Genomic DNA, 26,135 nt, shown 5'->3' with positions numbered 1-26,135 from the left:
ATTCGAAAACGGGTTCTTGTTCAGGCTGCCATACCGGGGAAGGGAGGAGGCATGACAGCAGGGACCACAGACGTTTGGTGAAGTGGATGGAATGTGTACGAAGAAGAGGAAGCCCCAAGTGAAACAGAAATTAAGAAACATCTTTTGGGAGACGGAAGGATGGAGGTTTATGGGAGAGGGAACCCCTTTAAGTGGGCAGCGACTTCTTTTCTAACTTAACATTACATTGAACTATTTTCTATTTTTAAAAAAAAGAGAGAAAGAAAGAAAAAAAAGAGAAAACAGCAACAACAAACAACTTTTAAATGAGCAGGCTTATTAATTTTAAAATCTGAAGCCACGAACAGGTAAATAAGTTTCACAATAAAATGTGGCTCGTACTATGAATTCCATACGTCCAACGTCAAAATGTCATTTTATCAAGACTGCACTTAAAGGACAAGTTTTCTCTGTACTGAATTACAGTTTTATTCATTTGGAATTCCACAGAAATGCATCTGTTCACTACAGGAATGACAAGTTCAATAACGGAACATATCGAGTCATTTTAAGTGTGCATTGTGTCTTAAGAGCAATTTGACTTGTATCATTTTAAGGTGCCCTGATTTCTTTTCCACTTTACTTTCTTCTTTCTTTTTGGCAGTGTTGATTTATTTTGTTAAATACATACCTCAAAAATTACCCATCAAGCTGCCAGATAGGAAGCCATAGAATTAAAAAAAAAAAAAAATCAGGGACGAACACAGAAAATAAATAGGAATTCAAAAATAGTCACCCCACCCTGAGAGCAGGCCGCAGTTTATCAAAAAGCCAAAGCGACTCACTGTGAAGTGGTTTTTTTTTTTTGTTTTTTTTTTTAATACATAAACAAGTCTCTTCTTTAAGAACTCATTTCACAGTCTATTCTTTCGGATTGTAAAGTTCTCTGTCCCATGCAATTTAATATATATATGTAAATATATAGATATATACATATACATATACACACACACTTGTAGCTTCCTTCATTTATTTCGTAGATCTTTTCATCCTGGAACTTGCCTGATGTCTCTTCCCTAAGTGCAAGGATAATGAAGGCAGAGTCTCCTGTGATTATAATTATTATGATCCAGTCAATTGTAAAATGTAACACTTGAGTGTCTTTGCCAAGGCGATGTCTGATTCGGAAATACTGAACTTATTCAGTCTATAGGTGTATCCTGTGCAACGAAGAAATGTCAAAAAAGGTAAGAAAAACAAAACAGACCAAAAAAAGAGACAAAAATAAGATAAAATAAAGCAAAAAAAAAAAAAAAAGGAAGAAATGTTTTTAAAGAAATTAAAACAGAAAATCCTTGGACCGACGTATTGCTTGGCCTGGTAGGAGTTCACATTATCTCTGGTCAATTTCAGCAGGCGCCGCCTTGCTCTTTTCGGCATTTTCCTCCTCGGCCTCCACTTTGTACATCTCCTCTGAGCCTTCTTCGCTGTCGTTCTCCTCGGACTCCGTCAGCAGCTCCTCGTCCTTATACTCGGCCACGTCCACCGCGGAGCCCAGGTGCTCCTTGAGCTTCCCGTGATGCTTCACGTGATACCGCTGGTTCTGGAAGAACTTGATGATGGTGTGTTTGGGGAGATCCAGCTGCGCAGAAAGCGTGTGGATGGCTTCCTGATCAGGGTACAGGCCCACATCATGAATAAAGCTTTGGAGGATCCCCAGGGCTTCCAGGGAGATCTTTGTGCGAGAACGGGGCTTTTTGGCACAACTGTCTTCCGTGGGAGGAGGTGGGGGAGGAGCTTCTTCTCTGGGCGGGGAGCTCTCCTTGGCCGGCTGAGACTGCTGTCTGTGCAGGACCTGATAATTAAAATTAAGAAAAAAAAAAAATAAAATTGAACATTTGACTCAGGATTTCACCTTTCAAAAGCCATCATCCCTCTGAAGTGTGTGTGGCCTGTCTACCTTCTGAATGCAGTGCTGTAGTCATTTGTAAATTCAGGTCTCTGGCAAACTTGAAAGAATTTCTGGAGATTCAGAATCTCATTTACAAAACAAGAGGTTAATAACAGTAAGGTGCGCTGACATTTATATCCTGAGGCACAAAGAAGTTAAGTCCTTTGTTGCTCCAGGTCATTTGCATTCAGTCTGGCTCCAGAGCCTTCCCCCCAGTTAACCAGGGTGATCACACCACCTCTCTAAAGCCTGAGTGCAAAGAAATGGAACTCAGAGTGTAGGCTCTACAATCAGACCTCACGGGTTCACGTCCAGAATCTTCCACTTAATTGGGCGTCCCTGTACCAGGCACTAACATCTTTAAACCTCAATTTCATTATCTATAAAAGAAGGATAAGACACTGACTTCCTAGAGATGTTGTAAGAATTAAATAACATGGTATATGCAATGAATAGTGCTTACCTTAAATCAGAGGTTGACAAACTTTCTCAGTAAAGGGCCATATAGTAAATATTGTAGGTTTGGCAGGGCCATACAGTCTCTGTTGCAATGACTCAACTCTCTTTTTGTAGTGTGAAAGCAGCCATAAGTAATATATAAGCAAATGAGAGTGGCTGTGTTCCAATAAAACTTTATTTACAAAAACAGGTGGTAGATTGGATTTGGCCATGGGCCATAGTTTGTCCACCTCAAGCTTAGGGCTAACATCCAAGAAATGATAGTAATTATTACCATCAGCCTCATAATTACCCTTAAGAGTGGAACAGAGAATTAGTTGGTATTTCAATCAGAAAATCAATACTTCATAAAATTAGGAAGAACTTTTATTTTCTTTCAGCCCTGATATTGATCCTTAAATAATGTTTTTTAAAAATACGAAGATTTCCAAATTAATTTAAAGATATAACATTTTTCTTAAATGAAGAATTTTAAATGGCTATTTTAAACTCACATAGGTGGACCTCAATATCACCACAAACTATTAATATTCTGTTTTGCACACACTCCCTAATTTCTGTTTTTCAATCCTTAATTGTTCAGGTTTTCTAGTTGTTGTAATTAACTTAAATTTCTTTTTTAGCCCTACATATTCCCCACTTACTAAAAAGGAAAACTAAACAAAACAGAAAAAGCCTCTAGTGTTTAAATAAATTTCTAGACCCAAGACAGAGCTGCTCTTGCCCATGGCACCGTATCAGCAGACTGAACTTTCCAGTTCCTGTAATCGCGCCCCTTGACCAGAAGCACAGGACTTCTTGTCGGCCAATCCCCAAACACCAAGCCAACTCAGGGCTCCTCACCTTCTTGTTCTTTGACCTTTCTAAATAAGGTCAGGTATGCAACCCTGGCCACCTGTGCCCTGTTTGTGTTGCCACTTGTAATGATCCATAAAACCTGATCCTGCCCCAAGTTCAGGCACGGTGTTCCACCATTTGTGAGGTGCCACATTCTCCCAATCCCGGACTGTCTTCCTTGAATAAAGGACACCAAACCCGTAACTGAACTGTTTCCGTTTTTGTCAGGTGACCCTAGTTGGGCAAGCCTATTCTTGGTCTTCATTAACTGCTTCTTCAACATCGTCTCTCTGCAGGAAGTAATTTCCCATTTTAATATTTATTTAAGAACCTCTTCAATTTGACCAAAGAGAGAAAGCTCTATGGAGGAGACTGTCCTAACAGCTTGCTCCTGCTCCCGTCATGGGCCTACGTGAGCTGGTCTTCATGGTGAGGAGAGAGGACTGCTGGATCCTGGAAAGGAGCCTCAGCCACTAGTCACACTTTACAAAACCAGCAGCAATAGTACATAATTAAAAGGTTTCTGTGATGGTCCGTAGTAAATAGTATTATGTCAGCTCCAAAGACAAGGACCACATTTCCTATTCTCAAATCAGTGCCTAACTTTCTGGGTCCTCCCAGAGCCTTTAAGCATAGCCGAGTTCACATTTTAAAAAACCTACACATCTCTTTTTACCATTCTCTCCTATTTTATGCAGTCTCTTTCATGTTAGAGCAACAAAGCACACATTTTCCAGAGTCCAGGGGGAAATCGATCCCATCGGTACAGAAGAAAACACATCTATTTACATTAAAGAGTCAATGGTATGTCACCATCCCCATCCCTATTACGACCACGGCCACACGCTACCCACAAGACCCATTTTCTCTTTTTGGCTATGAAATAGCAACATCAAAGCAAGCATCTAAGAAAAAAAAATTTCCACCACCTCTTCCAGTCTCAGGGACCATCTGATGAGAATACAATTCCTTACCAATGTGAAAACGTCAGTCTGTTATATGGAATTTAGAAAATATTAGGGCACCTGAGATTGTTACCTAAATAAGGTAAGGACAAGCAGAAGAGGACGAAACTTTTCAAACAATAATTAGCAATCACGTAACAATCAAAATAATAATAAAAAGAATAATCAAATGCGAATAAGAATATCCATCACAATGAGCTGATGGCTGTGGCAGAAAGAAATCTGAAACACAGGACCATCAAACAGTGGCACTAAAGGTCCATATACTGTTGACCAATTAAAATGAATGTTCTTGGCATTTTCTTTACTAATTTCAACTAAGAGTAAATTCATGTGGTCTGCTGTGGTAAGCTGGCATCAGCAAAAATCTGAGAGCTCCGTTACTTCAACATCCTAATTATAGCCGGAAGGGAATGTAGAGTTGTGCTATGGGCCTGTTCAGGGCACTTTGATGGCAGAAGATATTTGCTCTGAGGTCATAATCTGGGCAGCCTGACCATTGTAATAAATGGATCCCTATGTCAACAGGTGAGGATTTTGGTTTTTTTTGGTGAGAAAGAGAAAGAGAGAGAGGCACGGAAATTATATATGAAATATGTACTCAAAGAACCTACATACTCAAGCACGAGTACCTCCTATTAGAGCAATTGCGTTAATTGGAAAACAAAAGAGAATTAAAATGCCCCATTTTCTAAATTATGCTTGCCTTCTGTAGTAAAAGTCAGCATAATGGTTCCATTTAGTTCAATAATTAGATTGGTTCTTTAGGGGTTTTCCATTTTGCACTGGTTAGATTTAAAGAGATTTTCCAAAACTAGACTTTGAAGTTACTATAATCTTTCTGCATGATAGGGTTCGTTCTTCTCCTAGGTCCAACCAACTGGCCGCCTTCACCTCTCCTTTCACAGACTCTTGCATTGCTAACACATGGAAGCAGAGAAGCCACACATGAAACAGCAGGGCAACAATGGTAAGAATGGCCACTTACTGGACGCTTACGCTGGGCCAGGCAGCACTAACAACTTTACCCAGACTGGTTTACTCAATCCTCACGGTTCCTCAATAAGGTGGTATTTGGATCAAGAATACTCTGGAGGGCGCCTGGGGGGCTCAGTTGGCTAAACGTCTGCCCTCCGCTCAGGTCATGATCCCAGGGTCCTGGCATTGCGTCCCACATCAGGCTCCCTGCTTGGCATGGAGTCTGCTTGTCCCTCTCCCTCTGCCCCTCCCCCTGCTCATGCACTCTCTCAAATAAATAAACAAAATCTTTAAAAAAAAAAAAAAGAGAGAGAGAGAGAAAGAGAACCTGGAAATAGGCAGCACCTCAAGAAAACCCTTTACATTGGAAATTATAAACACGGTGACCTGTCAGTGTGAGAAAGTGGGTTTCCGAGGGACAACAGTAATGTCACCGCCCATCACAGAAGAGGAGATGGTTCTTGGAGAACCAACAGTGACAGAAACGATCTACAAAGAGAAATGTTTTATTTCTGGTCAGACGATATTGTACAGTGAGTTGGGTGGCATGACAATATTTACAGGAAGAAGCCTAAGTGACATTTTGAGCATCTTCAAGCAGATAAGTAGAGCGCCGTCAAAATCAAGAATGACAAAGCGAGCAGCTCTAAAGTGAAACTGCCTTACAAGTTCGCAAAAGGGCCTGCCTGAGTTTTTTCAGTCACACGGCCACACTGGCTGTCATTCCCTTTCAACTACAATAGGCGTTTAAGACCTGAGACCTAAGTTCTGTTCCAGCTAGCTTCATTCCCTCCAAGGTCTTTTCTTTTTTCTTTTCTTTTCTTTTTTTAAGATTATATTTTTTTATTTGAGAGAGAGTGAAAGCAAGAGAGATCCCAGAGGGAGGGGAGAAGCAAACTTGCCGCTGAAGGGAGAGCTCAATGCAGGGCTCCCTCCCAGGACCCTGAGATCATGACCTGAACCAAAGGCAGACACTTAACCGACTGAGGCAGAAAGTTGTTTATCGTCTGTTGACAATTTTTAAGAAAGAAAGAAAGAAAGAAAACAAAACAAAAGGAAAAAAAATCACTACATAGATTTTCTCACTAACCAACTGCAGTGGCTTTTTATCATGACAATCAAGGAATTATAGAGTAAAGCCTAATGCTTACAAAACCATCTTTCTGAGAAAGGACGATCAATGCAACCCCGTCTTAAAATCCTCCCATCTAAATGGCAGGAACTTTTCTTCATTTTCTTATATCTTGAATAAATAATGTCAACTCTTCTAGCCTCCTCTTCATAGGACAGGTTTCTGAACTCCCATTTAACTGAATTCTAGTTTTTCTGCTTGAATTTCTCAGAGATGCTCAAATTTCCTTGTTGGTTCACTAGATGAATCAAGTCTGCTTCCTGTCCCCACCACACTCCCTGAGTAACTTAAGTGAGAGGCCAGGCCATTGATTCCTGCTGGATGGGCCAAGAGGTCGTCCTGTTCCTCAGCTCATGTGATAATTCAGGCATCTATTTTCTGGCTGATTTTTTTTTTTCTTTAAACCACAAAATTTACTTCAACCAAGACAGAGAATGACCTGCCAAATGAATAGAGATATATGTTCTTTTCTAATGAGTTCTTTCTTCACACAACTAGATTTACTGTTTTCTGGGACTTTTCTTGAAGTTAAGGTTGCGAATGGAGCATCTTCCCAGATATTGAAGTAAAAGAAACTGCCCAAGTCCACAAACTTTCCAGCTTCATCCTTTTCCCTCTTTTTTCAAAACGGGCCCAGTAGTTGACCCTTTCTATTCCTAACGCCCACCATCTCTCTTCACGTGATTTCCCCAAATGATGGAATATATCCTTCTGTAAAGATAGCCATCCATCCCTTCACTTTTGACCTTTGCAAATAAGCCTGATCATTCATTCTAGCTCTATTTTGGTATAGATTTTTCTTCCATCACAACTGAATTTAAATTAGTTAACAATTCATCTCTGGTAATTTCTACAGAGAGTTCTATTTCATAGCTTCTCTTGTCGATTTTTCAATATGACAATCAGTGTTCATAGCATGGGAATAGCTGAGGATCTTTGAGAATAACAGCAGTGGTAGGAGCAGTAGAAGCAGTAATAGATGGTAGCATTCATGTGAAGTTCATGAGCTGAACACTGGCCTAAGTGCTAAAAATACGTTAGTTTTACCTAATTTTATTTATTTTCACAGTAATCCTGCAGGCAGATTATTTTTGCCCTTATTTTATGATGAGGAAACTGGAGTTCAGAGAGGGTAGAGGTAATCTGTATGAGGCCATATAGCTTAGAAGTAGAACTGGTTTCCAAAACATGTCTGTCTGATTTGAAATCCCATGCCCTTGAGCATTCACATTCCCCTGCCTTCTGTTAGCAAGACTACATAAGAAAATTGAACAAACTCTCTGGACTTTGAGATGACAGACATAAATTAAATACCAAGTAGTAATAAATACTATAAGCAAAAAATTGAGTAATGCAAAAGGAGGAGAACTGGGGAGAGGGAAAGTCACTTTAGATACGTTGACTCAAGGAAGGCTCCTTAAGGAGGCTGCACGTGAGCAAAGGTCTGAAGGAAGCCAGGAACAAGCCATGAAGAAGAACATTCCAGGCAAAGGAAACCGTAGCACGATAGGGAGGAATATATTCGATATATTTGAAGAACATCGAGGAAGGTGGCACATTGAGGTGCAACAGCCACTAGGCATGTGGGGCTACTTGTATTTTGTTAAAGTAATTAAAACTAGAAGCAAAACAAGCCTTAGTTCCTCAGTGGTATGAGCCACATTTCATGCGCTCGATTGCCACATTGTGCAATACCATATGGGACAGCACATTTTCACCATCACAGGAAGTAGTGGTGAACAGCCCTATGCCAGAGAGAAATGATGAGTGGGAAGTCGCCAGGGCCAGACCCTGGCATTCTACTGTTAAGGTGATGGAAAGCCTTCAATGAACTGCAATCATATTCTGATTTACCCAGAAATGTAGTAGGGCTTGAAACCGCCACTATTGCTAAAGAGAAGAGAGATGTTCATATAGCCACATACTAAGTAAGAAAAACTCAATATTTATCACTGGATTTTCAACAGACCGTCCCAAATAGCAACACTATTATAACAACAACCAGTGCAAAAGAATGCACTGATACTTCTATCCTCAAGAGAACAGTTAATTTACATTTAACTGTTGGCTGCCTTCTTCATCAGACATGCTTATCATGTCTAAAAGGAAATATGTTGAAGACAACCCTAGTTAAAGAAGTAAAAAAAAAAAGTGTCAGTTTATCAAATATTTATGGAGTTTCTATTATAACTGGACCTATTAATTTACAAAGCTTTCTAATAAGTAGTCCTATCACCAACAATTAAATGTTGATGAATAAGTTATGGATAGGACATCAACAAATAGAAAGTTAAAAGTCTAATAAATTCCTTATTTACTTGCTGAAATCTCTTGGGCCAAAATATGATATTTACATATATAAAAGGACATAACAATAGTGACAAAGAAATAAGAGTTGTAAATATATTCAAAAGACACATCAACTTCAAAATAAAACCCCAAACTTCCTTGCCCGGTGACAAAGCACAGCCATAATATGGGCCCATGCTGTTTCTCTGCCTTCAAAACTGGACATTTTTTGAAAACACAAGGACCAAATGGTACCATGACAAAAGTCGACTAAGAAAGATAAAGCAGCTCTTCTTAAACCTCTCAGTGTTCAAATAGATTTTGAAGGCCTCAATGAAAACCAGCTGGGTGCCATGTGTAAAGTATAATGGTTTTTGCCTGCAGGGAAGGAAGCGAGATCTTGAATGATTAAGTTCAGGAAAGTATATAATTCACTGTATCATTATGGGGTGAACTGGATTACTTATAATAAGCCAAGACTTTGTGGTCTTTTTTATATAGAGAAAATGAGAAATTATTAGAAAGGTGACTGTAGAGGGTGCCTGATCCAGTAATAGGTTAAAACAAAAGTTTTCCCAGGTGGACGCATCCACATCTCTGTGACAAGCCTAACCCAGAGGACGGAGCTTCACCCAGAGCTTCGGGTCCTGAACCAGTGCCACTCACCAGCCAGCGATGAGAACAGTGATGACCTTTGTCTGCCTTTATTTTGCATTAATACTGGAATTATTTTTACTTGTTTAATTTACCTCATCTACAACAACAGAATGTAAAAGAAATGATCCACAAAAGAAAAGCATTCTTCCGCTAAGAGTCCTGAGAAAATATATTTAACAGGCAATGAGAACAATTGGTTGGAACAACTGAACAGCCCCTGTGTATAATTCAGTTAGAATTTGTTAAATAAATAAATGAGTGAATGGTGCCATTTTAAAATACATTATATATAAAATATCATGTAACTGAGATATTTAGGTTTTAGCAATCTAGCTCTACCCCCAATATTCCGTTTTCCACCAAATCAGCATTTAAGACAATTAATTTGGGCTCAAAATTCAGTGGGAAGAACTTTGCATTAATGGTTGCTAATTAATATAAATATTAAGGTAACCATTATATATCGATCTCACTTACTGGACTGCGAGCTCCATATTGGCATACCATATGTCTGGCACACAGTAAGTTTCTTCTTTATTTTCAGTCCAGTTATTATGCTTGTTTTGCATAACTTGTTATTATTACATTTTAGCGAAACTATGTTTAAAAAGTAAATAAACTGTCACTCATAGGAACGTATATCTACTGGATATCTGAAAGCAAATGTGATTTTTTTAATCATTTATTTTTAAAAAACTAAAGGGCACCATATAACCCATATATTAACGGCATGGCATGTAAGCTATGAGGAGTTTTGGGGTCACAGAATTTTGGCTTCGAGTCCAGTCCCCACCCTGAAAAGCACATCTGCTTACTAGCCTTGCAATTCTGAGCAAGCTACTTTGTCTGAGCCACAGAGCTTGTTAATCCGTAAAATCTTCCTTCCAGTGCGATGAGGATTCCATGAGATAATGCATGCTAAGTACTTAGGAGAGTTCTCCTCATAAGCAAGACTTCTGTAAGTAATAACTACCATGAAACAAACGCGAGGAGGATTTAAGAATTGGTAGTATAATGCCTCATGTATTTTTCTATCAGTTAGGCTTATTACAAAAATTAGCAACAAATTCAGAGATCTGTTTTTCTTTTCTACTCCAAAGATGGGGAGGTCTACCAGTAAGTTTCCCTATTCTTTCCACTCATACGCTACATACATCTTTGTTCTTTAACATGGCCCCTAACACAGAGAAGTTGCCTTTTAAGCATCTGTCACATGGAATCATATCTCATAGTCATAGACCCGTTCAAGGTGACACCTTCTATATGCACAGCCTGGGATCCTTTTAGGAACACATACTTTATCAGTGGTTCTCGAAATGTGGTCCATGGACCCCCGTGGAAACCCTGATTCCCTGTCAAGAGCTCTAGAACATCAAAACTAAACTATTTTCATGGCAAAACTAAGACAGTATTTGCCTTTTGGGCCATGCTGAAATGTATACCGATGGCACAAAAGCAACGGTGGGAAAACCGCTGGCCTGTGAAAATAAATGAAGTCAGTGGCACCAAACCGCGCTGGTAGCTGTACTCCTCATGGCCACGTGTGCCCAGAAAAAATGCCACTTTCATTCAAGACTGTCCTTGACGATGCAGTAATAGATGATTAATTATATTAAACTCAACCCTTGAGTATATCTCTTTTTAAAAGTCTGTGAGGAAATGGGAAGTGCACATAAAGCTCTTGCATGGAATGCTGCAGGAGGATGGCGGTCCTGAGACGCATGCTTGTGTGATTATCTGATTTGCAAGCTGATCTAGCCACCTTCGTCATGGAATCTCATTTTTACTTGAAAGAACAACTAACAGACAAACAAATTATGGTTATTCAGACTTAGGTATCTGACAGACATTTTCTTAAAAATGAAGTGAGTCTGCCACTTCGAAGAAAATAATCTGAGAGTATTTTTGTCAATGATAAAATTGGACCCTCCCAGTGAAAAATTAAAATTTTGGAAAACACGGAGCTGCTGCTATGTGCTTAACAGCTCCCCAATACTTAAAAGACTCTCCTGATGATACTGGTGGTTAACTTAACAAAAAATTTTATTTTTTTATCTTTTAAATTTTTTATTTATATTTTAAGATTTTATTCATTTATTTGACAGAGAGAGAGAGCACCAGCAGGGGAGCAGCAGGCAGAAGGAGAGGGAGAAGCAGGCTCCCCACTAAGCAGGGAGCCTGATGTGGGTCTCAAACCCAGGACTCTGGGATCATGACCAGGTGCCCCCAAATTTTTAAATATGTCATACAATGGGGGTGCCTGGGTGGCTCAGTCGTTGAGGGTCAACTCTTGATTTTGGCTCAGGTCAAGATCTAAGGGTCCTGAGACTGAGTCCTGTGTCAGGCTCTGTACTCAGTGGGGAGTCTGCTTGAGATTCTCTCTCTCTCTCCCCTGCTCTGCCCTTCCCCCTGCTTGTACCCTCTCTCAAATAAATAAATCTTTAAAATAATAAATGAATGAATGAATGAATGAATGAAGTCATACAATGAAATGTGTTAGCATTTGGAAGATCCACATCACTCAGTAAATCAATATTTTCCAAATGACCAATGCATGCTATTACAAAATTTTGTGTAGATAAAAGATCCATTCAAAGTGCAAGGCAGACCAATGAATTATAAAGCATGCAAGTTTATCAGTACCACTTTGATTCCACTTTGCAACTAACTTTTACGAAACTACTATTTGCAAAGTTCTTCTGTAGTAATAAAGAAAAATATCACAATTACCTGGAAAGGCTATTAAAATATTCCTCCCTTTCCTAATCACTTGTCTGTGTGAGGCTTGAATTTCTTTTACTCCAACCAAAGCCACATATTGTATCAGATTAAATGCAGAAGTGATTATGAGAATCTAGTTCTCATCCATTAAGCCAAATATTTAAAATATTTGCAAAAATATATATATAAAAAATGGTAACTTCTCATTTTTTTTTGTTTTGGAAATACAGTTATTTTTCATAAAGATGTAACATTTACATATGTTATTTGCAATTATTTTTAAGATTAATAAACATTTAAAACATTCTCAGAATTAATTTTTAATGTGGCCAATACTGATAGACACATTATTACTGGAGTCCTCAATAGTAAGACTGAAAGGGGATAGTGAGACCAAAAAGTTTGAAAACTCTCCACTACATGAATTATGCTCAATAGATAACTCTGTCTTTCTCCTAATGAAAACAAAACATTTAATAGAAAATGCAGAATACCCCTTTAGTTAAAAACATCCCTAGTTGTGCCAAGTCACCAAGGAAGGTCTTGGAGAATGAGCGTAAGAAAAATTGTACATCCATTATGATTGGTCTCTTGAATTTTCGCAGGCAAAACATTCTCCTAGATAAACAACTCAGCACTATTTCTAACTTCAAATGATGTTACTTGAGTTGACTCTTAACAGATGTAATTTCACATCCTAACTCTATTATAAGACTTATTAAAAACCATGGTTTAGTTTTGTTGCTTTTTTTGGATTATACAGTATCCTAAGGTCAAAACTCAGGAAATCTGTTATTAAAAAAAAAAAAAAAACAAAAAAAAACACCCCAAAAACAAACAAACAAACAAAAAAAACAAGTATCCATGAAGCAATGACAAATTGCACTCTACAGGTGTTAGATTACATTTTGACTCCAGGCAGGTTTAATATAAGTTGGTCTCCTTTTACAATTGCTCTTAGCACATACAGTTCTAGGAAGGGGATTTAAAAGAAAGAAAAAAGAGAGAGAGAGAGAGAGAGAATAAGAAAAAAATAAAAAAAAAGAGTAGTGCTCAATAAAAGAAGAGCATGTCAGGAGAAATCAATACAAACAAGCAAAATGGTAGGAAGTCTGACATGGAAATATGTGTTCAATTTCATCCAGCCTTCGTCTGAGTTTCCTTTAATATTGTAACCAAGATGGTATTGGAACATCGTGTATGTTTTTAATGCAGTTTAATAATTGTTTCTCAAAATAAACACTTTGGTCAAAGATAAAAGCATAAAAACACTGTGACACAATAATCTGTTAAAATAAACTTAGGGGATGGAGGAAGCATAGTTCTTAAAACAGCCTTTGGCTTATAGCATTTCCTCTTTGGTAACAAATTGAGAACAACTATACCAACAACTTTGGTATGGTGTGGAGGGCAAAAAAAGAATGTTGTGGTCATTAATCTGACTATTGGGTGTGGCAAGAATCTGCAAACACTGCGGACGGCAGAGATGGCTGGGTGAGCTGCTTTTCCGATATAAGGAGATGAGCTGACCAATGGGAAATTAAGCAGTCTCAAGATGACTGTAACTCATTCAAACAGGTACCCTGCCACATTAAAAAACAAACAAACAAACAAACAAAACAAAATAAAACAAAATCGCTCCTGGCAGAATCCAAGAAAGACAAAACATGGACATATCTTGAACCTAATGGCAATTATACCTTTCCCTCCATCAGCATCATCTGTTAAATTAATTTATTTGACCATCGAGGGCCTAACATGACCAAAACCATTCCACAAATGTGACAGATATAATCCATGAGAGAATCCAGGAAGAATAAACTCTTCAGGATGGTCCAGGCCACGACCATGTGTCCTTCTGCCTGGGAAACCATCTCCCAGCCCACCTACCCCAATCTCATTTGCCTGACCCCCATGAGCATTCATTTCTTCCCTGTTCCCATACCCCTCCACTGCCTTTCCCAATGTCTGCTCAAATCACAAAGTTGAGCTGAAAAATTCACGGAGTAAGGCCCAGATTCAAGGTACAGGTATTATCGAAATGTCTTTAGAGACCCTATATTTGAGTTAAAGTGTAATAAGAGTAAGACAGACATGACCAGATCCGGGATTCTGATTTTTAAATGAACACATGATTTGTCTCATTGGTATAATCAAGAAAAGAATGGCTTTTTCACCAGCATGAATGAAAGAAAAGCTCTGAAGTCACCTGGAAGACACCAGGGTAACTAAATGAAAAGGGTAAAAGGTTAGGATGCCTTGAGTACCAGGAATTCGTAATGATATTAAAAGAACCAACCAAGCTTAAAAGAAAAGAATACAGCAACTACTTCTGATAAATAAATATCATCTAATAGGTTTTACCAGGGCAGAGTTTTGATTCCTTTTAAGTGAAAACATGTTAAGTTAAATGGAAGTAGAGAACAGATACATTTTGTAAGAACAGACATCATGTAGTCAGCCAAGAACTGTCAATGAAGACTTCCGTCATGATTCCTAAGGTAAAGCTCAAGAGTGATTCAAGCTGCTTCTACAGCAGTGAAATAAACCCTTACTCTCCCCGATTTACACACAGATTGTCTAATGTGCCTTGGTAGTCCTATGTCAAAGTTCTCTAGTTATTTAAATCCTATAATTAGGGTATCATCAAAGCGCTTCCTACCCTTTGGACTTCTTGTTTCTTAAAAACAATAACAAACTAGTCTCACAATGCCAAAGGCCACCAGTGCATTTATTTGTCAGAGGAGGAAGTGAATGTATGAGATTGAGCTCTGACCCCCAAATCATACACCCGAGACTAACATGTAACAAACATGCTTACTGCTGTTTAGCTGGTAAATGGAGAAAAATACAAAAATATGTTGTGTTTAAATGTAAGTTTTAACACAAATTCATGTTCATGTGAATGAACATCTAATTAAAATATAAAAATGACACTAAGAATGACAGAGGATGCTATTCAATGTTTCAAGTGTAGAGATGAAAGTGAAGACAAAGAAGTTAGGAAAGATTAGAATACATTATGGAGAAGTTCCTCTCCTAAATGTTAATTCTGAGTGGGTTATAAAGGGATTTTTCCTTTTTCTATCTTTGTGTACCATTTTTAAAAAGCATATATCCAATCTTGTCAAAAATTGCTGGTATAAAAAAGAGATACTCTTCCTGATAAAGTTCAGCCAAGACTCAGTTTAAGATTAAAAAAAAAAAAATCCCCATAATTGTGATGGCATTTAATGTGTTAACACAACTAGTGACACTGCAGTTATATTGTTTTCCAAGTTCCTTAAAGAAGTGGGTTTAAATTACTAATGGAGAAAGGGGGTATGGATTACATTCTCTACTTGGGGGGAGAACGAAGAGAGAAGGTAACCCATGTGCTTGAGGCCTGATATGGGCTATTCAGAATCCCAGGACAGGCCACATTTTCTGTATAATTTTTATAGTTGGGGCACTCAGAAGTCAGAACAATCTGACAGTTATGGTTAGTGAAAATATTAGATGTTCGCCAATAAAATACTACCTCAGCATATTTTTCGCTTTCTGGACGTAACCACTTAATAACAGGACTTGAGAAAACTGTACTGTGAGAATCAAACACATTAAAGTACAAATATTCCTTTTATAGAAAGCAAATCTTAAGCAGTGCATTATAATCAACTATTCTGGTAAAAGACAAAATATCTAGGATTACCACACCACTGACATATTATGATTTATTATACCCTGAAGTCCAAACTGGGTAAACAAAGTCAAATGATCAAAGAGGGGTTTTCTCCTCAGACTGTGAGGTAGAGGCCACTGATCTCTAGGGAAGATTCCTTGTGGTTTACCAATGAAAAGGTGTCAAGTGAGAGCATATCGAACATAACCGTTACTTTTCAACTTCATTTAATTTCATCAGAGACTGGCTTGCCTTGGTATCATTTTCTTTCAAAAGAAGGAGAATATGGAAAAATTTAATGATGTGAGGTAAAACTCCCCAAAGGTTAATTCTAGAGTACCCTTTTAAACTCTAAACCACTTCTGGTTCATTATGTGGACACAGGTTTTGCATCCTCCACATTAATGACCTTACTAACTGAAACCAGGTATGGGGAAACCTTAGCTTCTGAACTCTGCGGTAAATACACAGGGTGAGAGCTGGAAAGCCAATGGGACCAGGCTCGCTTATTTAGACAGTGCTTTCCTCAAGAAAACAAATCTGTTCCCTGAGTACCAAGGATGGTCACTGGGAAGAGAAATCGCAGTTCCTAATTCCCTGGGCTGAGGTAACTAGATTGGCAACTCCTTTCCCCTCAAGAAAGATTCCAGTCTCCAAGCTGCGAATGAACCGTTCTATTTCCAGGAGGCCAGTCATGCGACATCCTTATCTACCCAGAGTCACAAAGCGAGTCCAGTTTTGTCTCTGTGCCACATCGTCCTGGCTTTTCTAAACATATTTTTCTTGGATTAATTTTCCCTTCTCCCTATATACCCCATTACTGTTATTCTGTTCATGATAATCTCTCTTGTCTGAATTACTACAACTTCCTCCCAACAGGTCTTCTGCCATGGCCAACAGAGCATCTTGCCAAAGGCCTTCAGTGGCCCTAAGATGGGTCAAGGCCTCTCTCACACCCAAGAAGGCCCTGAGACCTGACTCTAGCTTTTGTCCCTGTCCTTGTTCTCCAACCGCTGCCTTCTGTGCAGTGCTCTAAAGCTGGAGCCCTACCCTCATGCTGTTTTGTCTCTCTGACCTCTGTGCCCTCACTTCTGCTGTCTCCTTGACCCAGGAAGCTCCTCTACTGAGGAATTCTGCAAGGGACCCTGAGCAGCACCGCTTTCTGGAAGTCTTCCGGGTTCTCCTGCTCACCAGGTTTTGGGCAAACATGTCCCTCATTTGTGTTTCTCTGCGTCTGCACTTATATCCTGTACAGCAGTCGCCTGTCCTTGTACCTGTTTCTCCATGAATCCGTGTGCTTCTTAGGGGTAGTTTCTGTGTTACATTCATCTCCACACAGCACAGGGTTCAGGCACTATGTTTTGAGGGAGCAGTTTATCCTAAAATTCCCAGAATTCTTCTGTATTGGTAGTAGCCATATGCTACAAACCCAAAGACTTCTTTAACATTTAGAACACATCTAATAGCTCTAACGGGAAAAGTGGCAAGTTCATGTAGGTGCTCCTTACAAAATACACTTGTTACTGAACAGAGTTGAATTATAACAGTTTGTAGTAACACGTTAAATTCACGCAGACACTTTGCTAACAATACCATACAGGGGCTCACACAGTTCTTTAATTCCCCCCAAATCCTCCGACGTTCAGGGATGTACCATTAGGGGTTTACTGTTCTCAGGGATAAAAACTGACACATTCATCAGTTTGCTTCACTCTCCCCGTCCCCAGTTGGTGGAAATATTTCTACCCTCAACGGAGCTCAAAAGGCCTACAGCAGTTTCTAGGACAAAAAAAAAGTTGCTGCAGGCAAAATAGAAAAACAGCAAATAACAATGACAGAATCCACATAAGACAAAGAAAGGGACCCTTTAAAAAAAGAATATACAAAAACTAGATACATTTGCTTCAAAATGGATCACCTGTACCACAAGAAAAGCCCGAGACAAAATGACTCCCAACTGAGTGAAACGTGAAAGACTGTGGTCTTTCTACAAAATGCTATCTACAAAGCACTGTAGGTCTTTTCTAAAACAAGTATTAAACACCAAAATTGTTCCTCTTTGGAGTATAATGAATGACATTAACCCACGCGTGCAGAACCCTCCCAAAAAAGAAAAGTAACAAAATTAATTCAAAATCTTTATTTTTTTGTCCCCACTTTGATTCAATCTCTGTAGTTCCAACACCACACAATCCAAAAGAATGCAAAATGGTTTAAAGTTAAGGCCAGGAATTGCCTTTGCTATTTCCTGCCTGCATTGATAGCTCATTTAGACTTGGTTAAAATTTGTTTTTAAAAATATTCAACTAGGGACACCTGAGTGGCTCAGTTGGTTAAGCCACTGCCTTCGGCTCAGGTCATGATCCTGGAGTCCCAGGATCGAGTCCCACATTGGGCTCCCAGCTCCGCGGGGAGTCTGCTTCTCCCTCTGACCTTCTCCCCTCTCTTGCTCTCTCTCACTCTCTCAAATAAATAAATAAAATCTTTAAAAAAAAAAAAAGACTAAGAATATTCAACTAAAACTAAATAAATCATGGAAATACAGAAAATCTAGAAGCTAAATATAAGCCATCGCACTGACACTTAAGGAGACCAACAAGCATGTGGCATTAGAGAACATTTATGTTGTCAGGTATAGCGTGCGTGTGTGTGTGTGTGTGTGTGTGTAAGGTATTATAGGACCACCCCTACTAAAAGTATCGCTGTTAGCTTTGTCAGGCTCTCTGTTGGAACTGTAATGCCAAACTGAACAAAAAATTGTATGAAAATTCTATTATCATATTAAAACACTCGATCATGTGTTCCCTCAAGATTCCCAACTTTCTATTTCTGAGAAGAGAACAGATTTAATGAGGTATTTTCAAAGTGGAGCTGGTAAAGGGAATATTTGTGAAAAGCACTGCCAAAAAGACAATTCATTTGGTAGACCGAGAAAAGGCAAAATTTACCGCATATACTGGAGCAATGGGTATTAAATAATCATCTCTGAATAAACTCTACAAATCAATATGGTCCTTTTGGTCTAAACTACAGACGGCACTGCCTAAAGGAAATCTCTAAGGTCAACCAGCAATTAACTGAAAGGTTTTGATTGAAAATGCTATTGACTGCTTTCATATCAGACAGCTTCCTGGTTATTACACTGCATGGGCTATGTAGGTGCCAAGACATTAAACTGTCAATAATCTATGAATACTGGAGTGTTACGCTCACTCCTCCTCAATCTGCAGGTAAAGATACTGAAGCCAAGTACCTGCTTAGAACTCACGCAAATTCCCCAACCCTGATAGGAAAATCGTATCTTTATTACGTCCCAGCTTAAATGCCTTGGAGCGTTGACAGACTATAAGAAAAATATTCAGATAATAAATGCTTATTCAGACACGTTAAGCTAACATTTATTTTTCAAAGAACTGCTGAAGGGATGGCGACCATGTCCTAGAATCTGCCTTTCTTTCTAAGCCATATTTAACAGTTTCTAAATTGAATGTAATAAACACTTTACAAAGAGAAATGAGAAGTTATTTAAAGTGGGGCTCATAGGTCCCTGCCACTCAGCATCTGGAAAGCAGTTATACACGGGGGCGGGGGGGGGACTTTTAATGAATTTAATAGAGAAAAGCACTTTAATTAAATGCTGTCAAAGTGGATTGTATTAATGACGGCACACAGAGGAATTTAAAGCAAGCCAAGTTTATTTAGCAAATAGAAACTGGGCGCTCGAGGCCTGCAAGTATTTATGTTCCCGTGGTTGCCGTACATCTAGGAGATGATGATGGTGCCAAATGAAACCATTGAGTTATTAGATATGATTTTTATTTATTGTGTATTATTAAAGTTTCAAAGGCCTCGGGGGAATTAACTTCATTTTCAAAATGAAATACCACACTTGATCAGAAAGGGTTAAGAAAATATTGTCCCCCAATTTTTTCTGGGCTCTGGAATTTTGATGCAGCCAAGTGGCTAACGGGGATGACCTTTTCCAGGGTTACCCAGTCAGAATCCACTCCACTGCAGAGCAGCGGCAAAGAAATCGATGACAGTATTTCTTCTATGACTTTTTTTCCATTTTTTTTTCTTCCTTTCAGTGATTTGTCACTAAACATAATTCATTCTATTACACATAGCAATAAGCTGAAAAATGACCAAAGCTCCTAAAAATCCCCATGAAAATTTGGTTGCCATAACTTTCTTAATGAAAAACATGAGTAGCACAAACTTCTACAAAGGAAAGGTATCAAATGTTTGGCTTGGGGCAATAGGGGAAAAGGGGTCTTCCTCAGTGTCTTCTACTCAGAGGCTGACCACAGAACCAACCTATTATTAATGATAATATTTTAAAAATAAACAAAGAAAATATGAGCCTTAATGCATAAAAGCTGTAAAAGATTGAAAAGCTGGTCTGGCTGGAAAATACGATGTGTGTGTCAAAATGATTTTCTCTACCGTTTGTAAAAATGTAATTATCCATGATATGCTATTATCCATGATACGCTACAAGGTGAGGGATTTCAAGTAAATCCATTGGAAGCCGAGGATTCGCCTTTGGTCTTTAGTTTCTGACACCACCATGTCTGTGAGATCACAGACCCCTGCCATGATTTACCACATCCTTCTTGCAGTTATATATACACTCTCTTGGCCGTCTTTAGATTTTAATTCAAAACATGAGGAAGGGGGAGAAGAGAAACGTGAGGATAGGAGAAAAAAATAAAACACAAAACCCAGCACCTATTTCCTTTCAAGAACAGAGTAATGATCACAAATGAAGACTTTCAACTTTCTAAATAAATAATCTAATTTTTTACCCCCGGCACCCCCTCCCCAATCCAAGCTATTTATTAATATCATATGTTAGATCTGTGTCTTTGTAGTTCTGGAGCTTATAAAGCAACTCTGCTTTTCCCATCTGTGCCAAGATGTTTCAGACTAGTCTTTGAAATGCTGCAAATGCAGATGAGTATGGCATAAAATGGGAGCTCATTCCACACACATTCTATAAGTAACGGCGACACAGAACACAGATACCCGTGCATGTTTACAGTGTCCTACACAACACTGCTTCATATACACAAGTGTGTAGAGATCATCCCAGCACAGCATGCTATCTCTAATATGTCTGTTCTGGGAGCTCGAAAGAAATGGGTTCGTTCCTTGCAAATAAAATGGCAAAAAAACTTCTCCCCTGGTACATCAGTCACTCTAATATGAAGATACAGCAGAGTCATCGACAGATAGTACACACCAGCACATCTGATCCAGAGTATGTTTTACAAGCCAAAGAATTCATCCATTTGCTTCTCTCCTTTCATTACTAAGTAAGTGCTATATTAACGTACAGCACACCCGTTTAACTGTTTTAGTTCTACCTCTTTGCGAGGTTTTCGTGTCCCATGGACAAGCTCAAATGAGGATTTCTCTCAGAAGGATATCCTTCAATCGTGCCTTACGTGGAAATAGTGACACCGGCCCACAATCCCTTTCGACTCTTCCATTACCACACTTTTGAGTACACTGTTGACATGAATTGTCCAAAAACTGAAATGAGGAAAACTTTATTTGAAAAATCATTTGCATTTAGATATCGTATCTGTATAGTATGTGTTCACGTCAGCATATTCTGTTCATTTAGATCACAAAAGAAATAAGAAGATCTCTCCATAGGCACATGTATTTCTTTAGGAATTCACATCATAGATTTTTGCTCCCTGAGATTAGAGTACCTTTTAAAAAACAAGTGACTTCTTACTGTGAAATAAAGGATTCAGTTTATCATATCTAAGAAAGTAACCACGTTAAAGTAACTTGTCCTTTTTCCTACCTCAAACCTGTAGGGTGTTGAGACTAGGGATTCATTGTGCTACGTGGTTTTGATTCTGCAAAATGAGTCTAACCAGATATTCCAATTAGTCTCAACTATTATATATTCACAGAGAAAAATAAACTTTCTTGAATATGAAAAAATAAATTTAAACTAAGGAAGAGTATGAAGGGGAGAGAGTAGAAACAAGGATTGCTTAAATGAACTATTTTCTGGAAAAAAAAAAAAAGATAAACTAATTTCTGTGTCTGGGTGATCAAGCGAGCTACATACAACCAACCAGCCTTTCAGTTCTAGAAACACCTTTCTTTTCCACAATTGTTTTTTCATGTCTTTATGAGAAATAAGTATATGGATATCCACAGGGCTTGGGAAAAAATGTTACCTGGAGTCTTTTCAGTGTTGAGCCTGGTAAATGTGCAGGAACGGATTCTCTAGAGAAAAAAGCCCCGATTGGATCATTCGCCAATTTTTGTAGTACTCCCACCACGGCCAGTGCCGTTCTACTGAGGGTTTAACAACTGCCTTTCAAAATTCCTGAAAATTGAACAATCAGTGCCTGCGAGCCAGTTTAAGTTTTATCCCGCGCACCCCGAGTCTGCTATGGAACGCTACACCCATCCGTCTCCTGCCTCCCAGACTTGCTCACTAGAATTCCTTTGCCTGGCCTGACTTACCTGTCACTTTCCGAGCCCCAAAGTGATTAGGATGACCCTGATGTGATATACAATTCAACAAAAGACTCCATATCAAAAGGTGAAGGGTTATATGACTTGCAGTGAATTAGATCTAGAAACAACTTGTGAGGAAATTGAACTTATGACCTTAGAACTGTCAAATCTATCCAGTTTGCTTGATCTCCCATTTCTAGGGTTAAACTGAGTAATCATAAAATAAATGAATTTCAGAACTTTGGCAGTTTTCCTTTAATTGAAAGTGTGCTTTTCTATCATTACAAGGGGAAGTTCCAGACTTCAACTTAATAAAAATCAGCGGTAGTTTTCAGCCACATTAGATTTCCACACTAAACAGAAACAGCTGAGAAGCCACAGTAGGTAGGTTTGGTTACAACAGTTTGAAACTCAGTGGCTGGCTTTCTCTTGCAATTGTCATAACTATGAATCATAAGAAAATCAACTGGAACTTTCTGAGCTGATAAAAGGTGTGCATCTTCTGTTATTTTGTTGTTAATTTGTTTTCCCAACACCCATTTGAACCTCCCAGAAGCAATGTGGTTTGGTTTTGTTTTCTACATCTTCATTAAAATACCCAAATGGGAATCGGAAATAAATAGACCAACTCACAGAATGAGTGTTTAAGCTACAAAGAGTCTTCGGGATCATCCAACCCATGTTACAACAATTTACAAAAAGTGGAAGGAAACTAAGGAATAAAACTCATCATCCACGGTTACATGCTCAGTTCTCGTGACTAGAGTCTACGTCACTTTCAGGGCTGTTTTCTTTATTGTATCTTCTTTTTTTCTCATTTTATCAGAGTGGTTGTTGGAAAATAGAGACGGAAAGTAGTAGTTTATTCGTTACGAGATAATCGAGCTCCTGAAATAGTGACTAGAACATTTTGGGGGCAGGGTAACAAACACATACAGTAAAATTTTAAGTATTTGAGAACTTTTTACTTTAACGCCATGCTACACTTGAATTTAAGCAAATCCTAAGCATCTATTTTAAGTGTGTTTTAAAAAACTATAACCAGAAGGCCTTCCTTTCAGAAAAAAAAAAAAAAAAAGCATTTATGTTTGTTTCTACCATGATGTAAGCAAGACATCACCATTTTCCAAAATTAAAATCAAATGGTTGTACTTTTTTTTTTTTTAATAATTTTATTTTTTATAAACATATATATATATATATTTTTTCCCCCAGGGGTACAGGTCTGTGAATCTCCACGTTTACAAACTTCACAGCACTCACCATAGCACATACCCTACCCAATGTCCATAACCCCCCCCCAACCCCCCTCTGCCCAGCAACCAAATGGTTGTACTTTTTATCAAGTTCTTAACCCTGTGGCTTTCAGTCACAGAGCCATCACTTAGACGTCTGTTGTGACCTGCGCTTCAAATAGTTTGTTACCACCAGCAGGAAAAATTTGCAAGTGTTTTACTTTTTGCTTTTGGTAAATCAAAGCGGATTCTATACCCCTTCTACAATGACACTGTTCAGTATATACTTGCTTTCTTGTTTACTTGCACACAAGGGAAAGAGGGAGACGTCCCGGCAGTGATGCCAGGAACTGAGTCGCTTATATGAAAACCACCCATATCATTTGTACTATGAGGACTCACAAAAGAGTGAGCTGAGATCTTAGTAAATTTCACATCTTTGCTCAACACATCACTACGCAGCCTGCTCTGTAAAAGCCTATATACTCATTTGCCTGTGGGCCTCCAAGCAACTCAAGACCAGAGATCAGTTATTTCCCCTGTGTTGAGTCCATCGGAGGCCAGTACAGAGCTGCCGAAGTGGCAGACACTCTCCGAACCCTCCGCTAAAGAAACTCCAACGTCATCAGGGCATGGCACCCTCACAGCACTGAGGATTCTAATGTGTTGCAAAAAGGACAGCAGAACTCACAGCTTAAAAAAAAAAAAAAAAAAAAAAAAGTACCAATTTACTTTTATAATATCCAGTGGCATTTTTTATGCCCTAGAGGGATTTTATTCAGAGCTGAGAAGAAAAGTGTTTCACTTACTTTCAAGGAACTTATGCTTTTTGTTGTTGTTGTTTTAATAATTTTTGATGTGCAGCAAGCAGGGGACACCTCAGCCTCTGCCCGTACCAGGTGGCAACCCTTGCATCCCCCATGGCGCAGAGGGCCGTCCTCCCACCCTGGCTCCGGGGGGTAGCAGCTGACATGGCCACTCCTCTATAATAGTAACTTTTAAAAGAGCTTGGAAGTGTAGAAAGATCAGATAAAACCACACAGCTCAGAGTTTCTCAATCTGTCCCAAAACAAGTACATAACACGCACACAACAAAGGCAAGGCACGCTCTCACATTTTTTCTGTAGAATTCTACACTGACACTATCCTTGGTTTCACTCCGAACTCCTCGGAGTAGAATTATTTCACTGAGTAGTATTTTTCATACTCATAGAGCTCAGATACCACTATTATTTCTCAGGGGCAATCACATTCTCATGTAAGCCTCAAAAGATCCTGAAGATGTGAAGTTTTCCAGAAAACTTGAGTGGCCTCTGCAAGACCCAAGACCTCCGAGTCCAGCAGTGGCCCTGGAATTCACCCCAGACCTTCGGAAGATCCAATCCCCCTTTCCTCTTCAGCCATGCTCTTGAAGCTACTGGCAGAGCTACCGTTTTGATTGACTTGAATAAGCAACATGACAATTTGTATCACTTATGTGTAAAAAAGGAAGAAGAGGAGGTTAAAAGAAACCTAACTTTCATTTGGATATTTTACTTTCTCTAGAAATATTTTTTAATCAGACAGTTCAAAATCTCGTACACATGGCTGCATGAGGATGTATCTGTGAGTCAAGTTTGTCGGTTCCATCTGCTTCCCAGCATGAAGCCTCTTACCTCTTAAGAAGGCAACTGGGACTGGGCTTTCCAAGCCCCCTGCCTACCCTGTTTCAGCTGCAACCATCCCACAGATTTGCAAACTTGTTTGAGTCACTAGGCCCAAATCAAAGGATGTGAAGTTAGTACCCTCGCTCTGACCCGTCAAATGAAGAGCATTTCATCTACCAGAGAAGTCGCTCTCTAGGATGTGCACACCTGTTTCCTCTGTGAAGATGAGGAATGCCTTTCGATGACAAATGCTCTGGGGGAAAATTTAAGGAGAAAATGTGAAAGAGGCTTCGGTGGTCCCAGAACAGCATGTGTTTTTCTGTCACAATAGTCCATTGTTAAGAGACACCTGACCCTCCAAGGACCACAGCTTTATCAAAACATGCCCAGTGAGCCAGGTGGGTTCACTGAAGGACTCAGTTCAAGCACAACAATGAATTAGCCTATATAACCCGCCACCAAGGAATAGGGTTGCTACTTGGAGAAGTCACCCCGGGTGAAGAGAATAAACATGACCAGGGCAAAAAAAATGAGGGTCTGTGTGGTCAGGGAGAAATTAAGGTGGAGTGGACACACTTATTATCCAATTTTTTTCTTTTTTTTTTTACCGAAACCACATTTTAAAATGCCATCCAATCAGTAATCTATACAGGTAATTCTTTCTAGAACTGTGTAGATCACTTCAGACTCTAGAGAATAGATTCAGAAAGTCTGTTTTGATGATTTCAAAAAGCCATTTTTTAAAGGTAATATCATCTCTCTGAAAAGCTCAACATGTTTTAAAGATATTATCCGGTATATTCGAGAAACAGCTTGAGGAACCGAAGAGATGGCATCTCAAGTCAGCTTCAGAGAAAGAAACAGAGCCTATGGATTCCACTAAATCATAGTCTGAATTCTAGATTATGGTAAGGTAGCCTGAGGGAAAATGAAATCTGTTTAAAAAAAGGCAACTCTGAGTGGAGGAAAAAACTGCTCAATATATGTGTGAAATTTTGTATGTTTCATTCACTGTTGTACGCGTGGTGCCTAGAATTAACACCTGGTACGCTGACGGAGCTAAACAAATAATTGTTGAATAAATAAGTGAAAATACAAGAATACAAATAGCTAGGCTTCTCAATCGTGTCTGT

At 38.9% G+C, this 26,135-nt stretch overlaps 1 protein-coding gene across 4 annotated transcripts in view; it reads right to left on the bottom strand.

Moving 5' to 3' along the window:
* Positions 1-1,276: 1,276 nt before the first annotated feature.
* The window catches only part of SATB2 (SATB homeobox 2), a 188,252-nt gene continuing 163,393 nt past the window's right edge, over positions 1,277-26,135 (bottom strand). For all 4 annotated transcript variants that reach the window (XM_032860144.1, XM_032860143.1, XM_032860145.1 and 1 more), the window contains one exon: positions 1,277-1,834. In XM_032860144.1, coding sequence (XP_032716035.1) covers positions 1,373-1,834 — 462 coding nt within the window. In that variant the 3' untranslated portion in view covers positions 1,277-1,372. The remainder of the gene's footprint in view (positions 1,835-26,135) is intronic.

The sequence above is a fragment of the Lontra canadensis genome, unplaced genomic scaffold (genome assembly GCF_010015895.1).
Source record: "Lontra canadensis isolate GAN:19392208 unplaced genomic scaffold, GSC_riverotter_1.0 scaffold18, whole genome shotgun sequence".
NCBI lineage: Eukaryota > Metazoa > Chordata > Mammalia > Carnivora > Mustelidae > Lontra > Lontra canadensis.
This window is presented reverse-complemented; position numbering and strand designations above follow the sequence as displayed.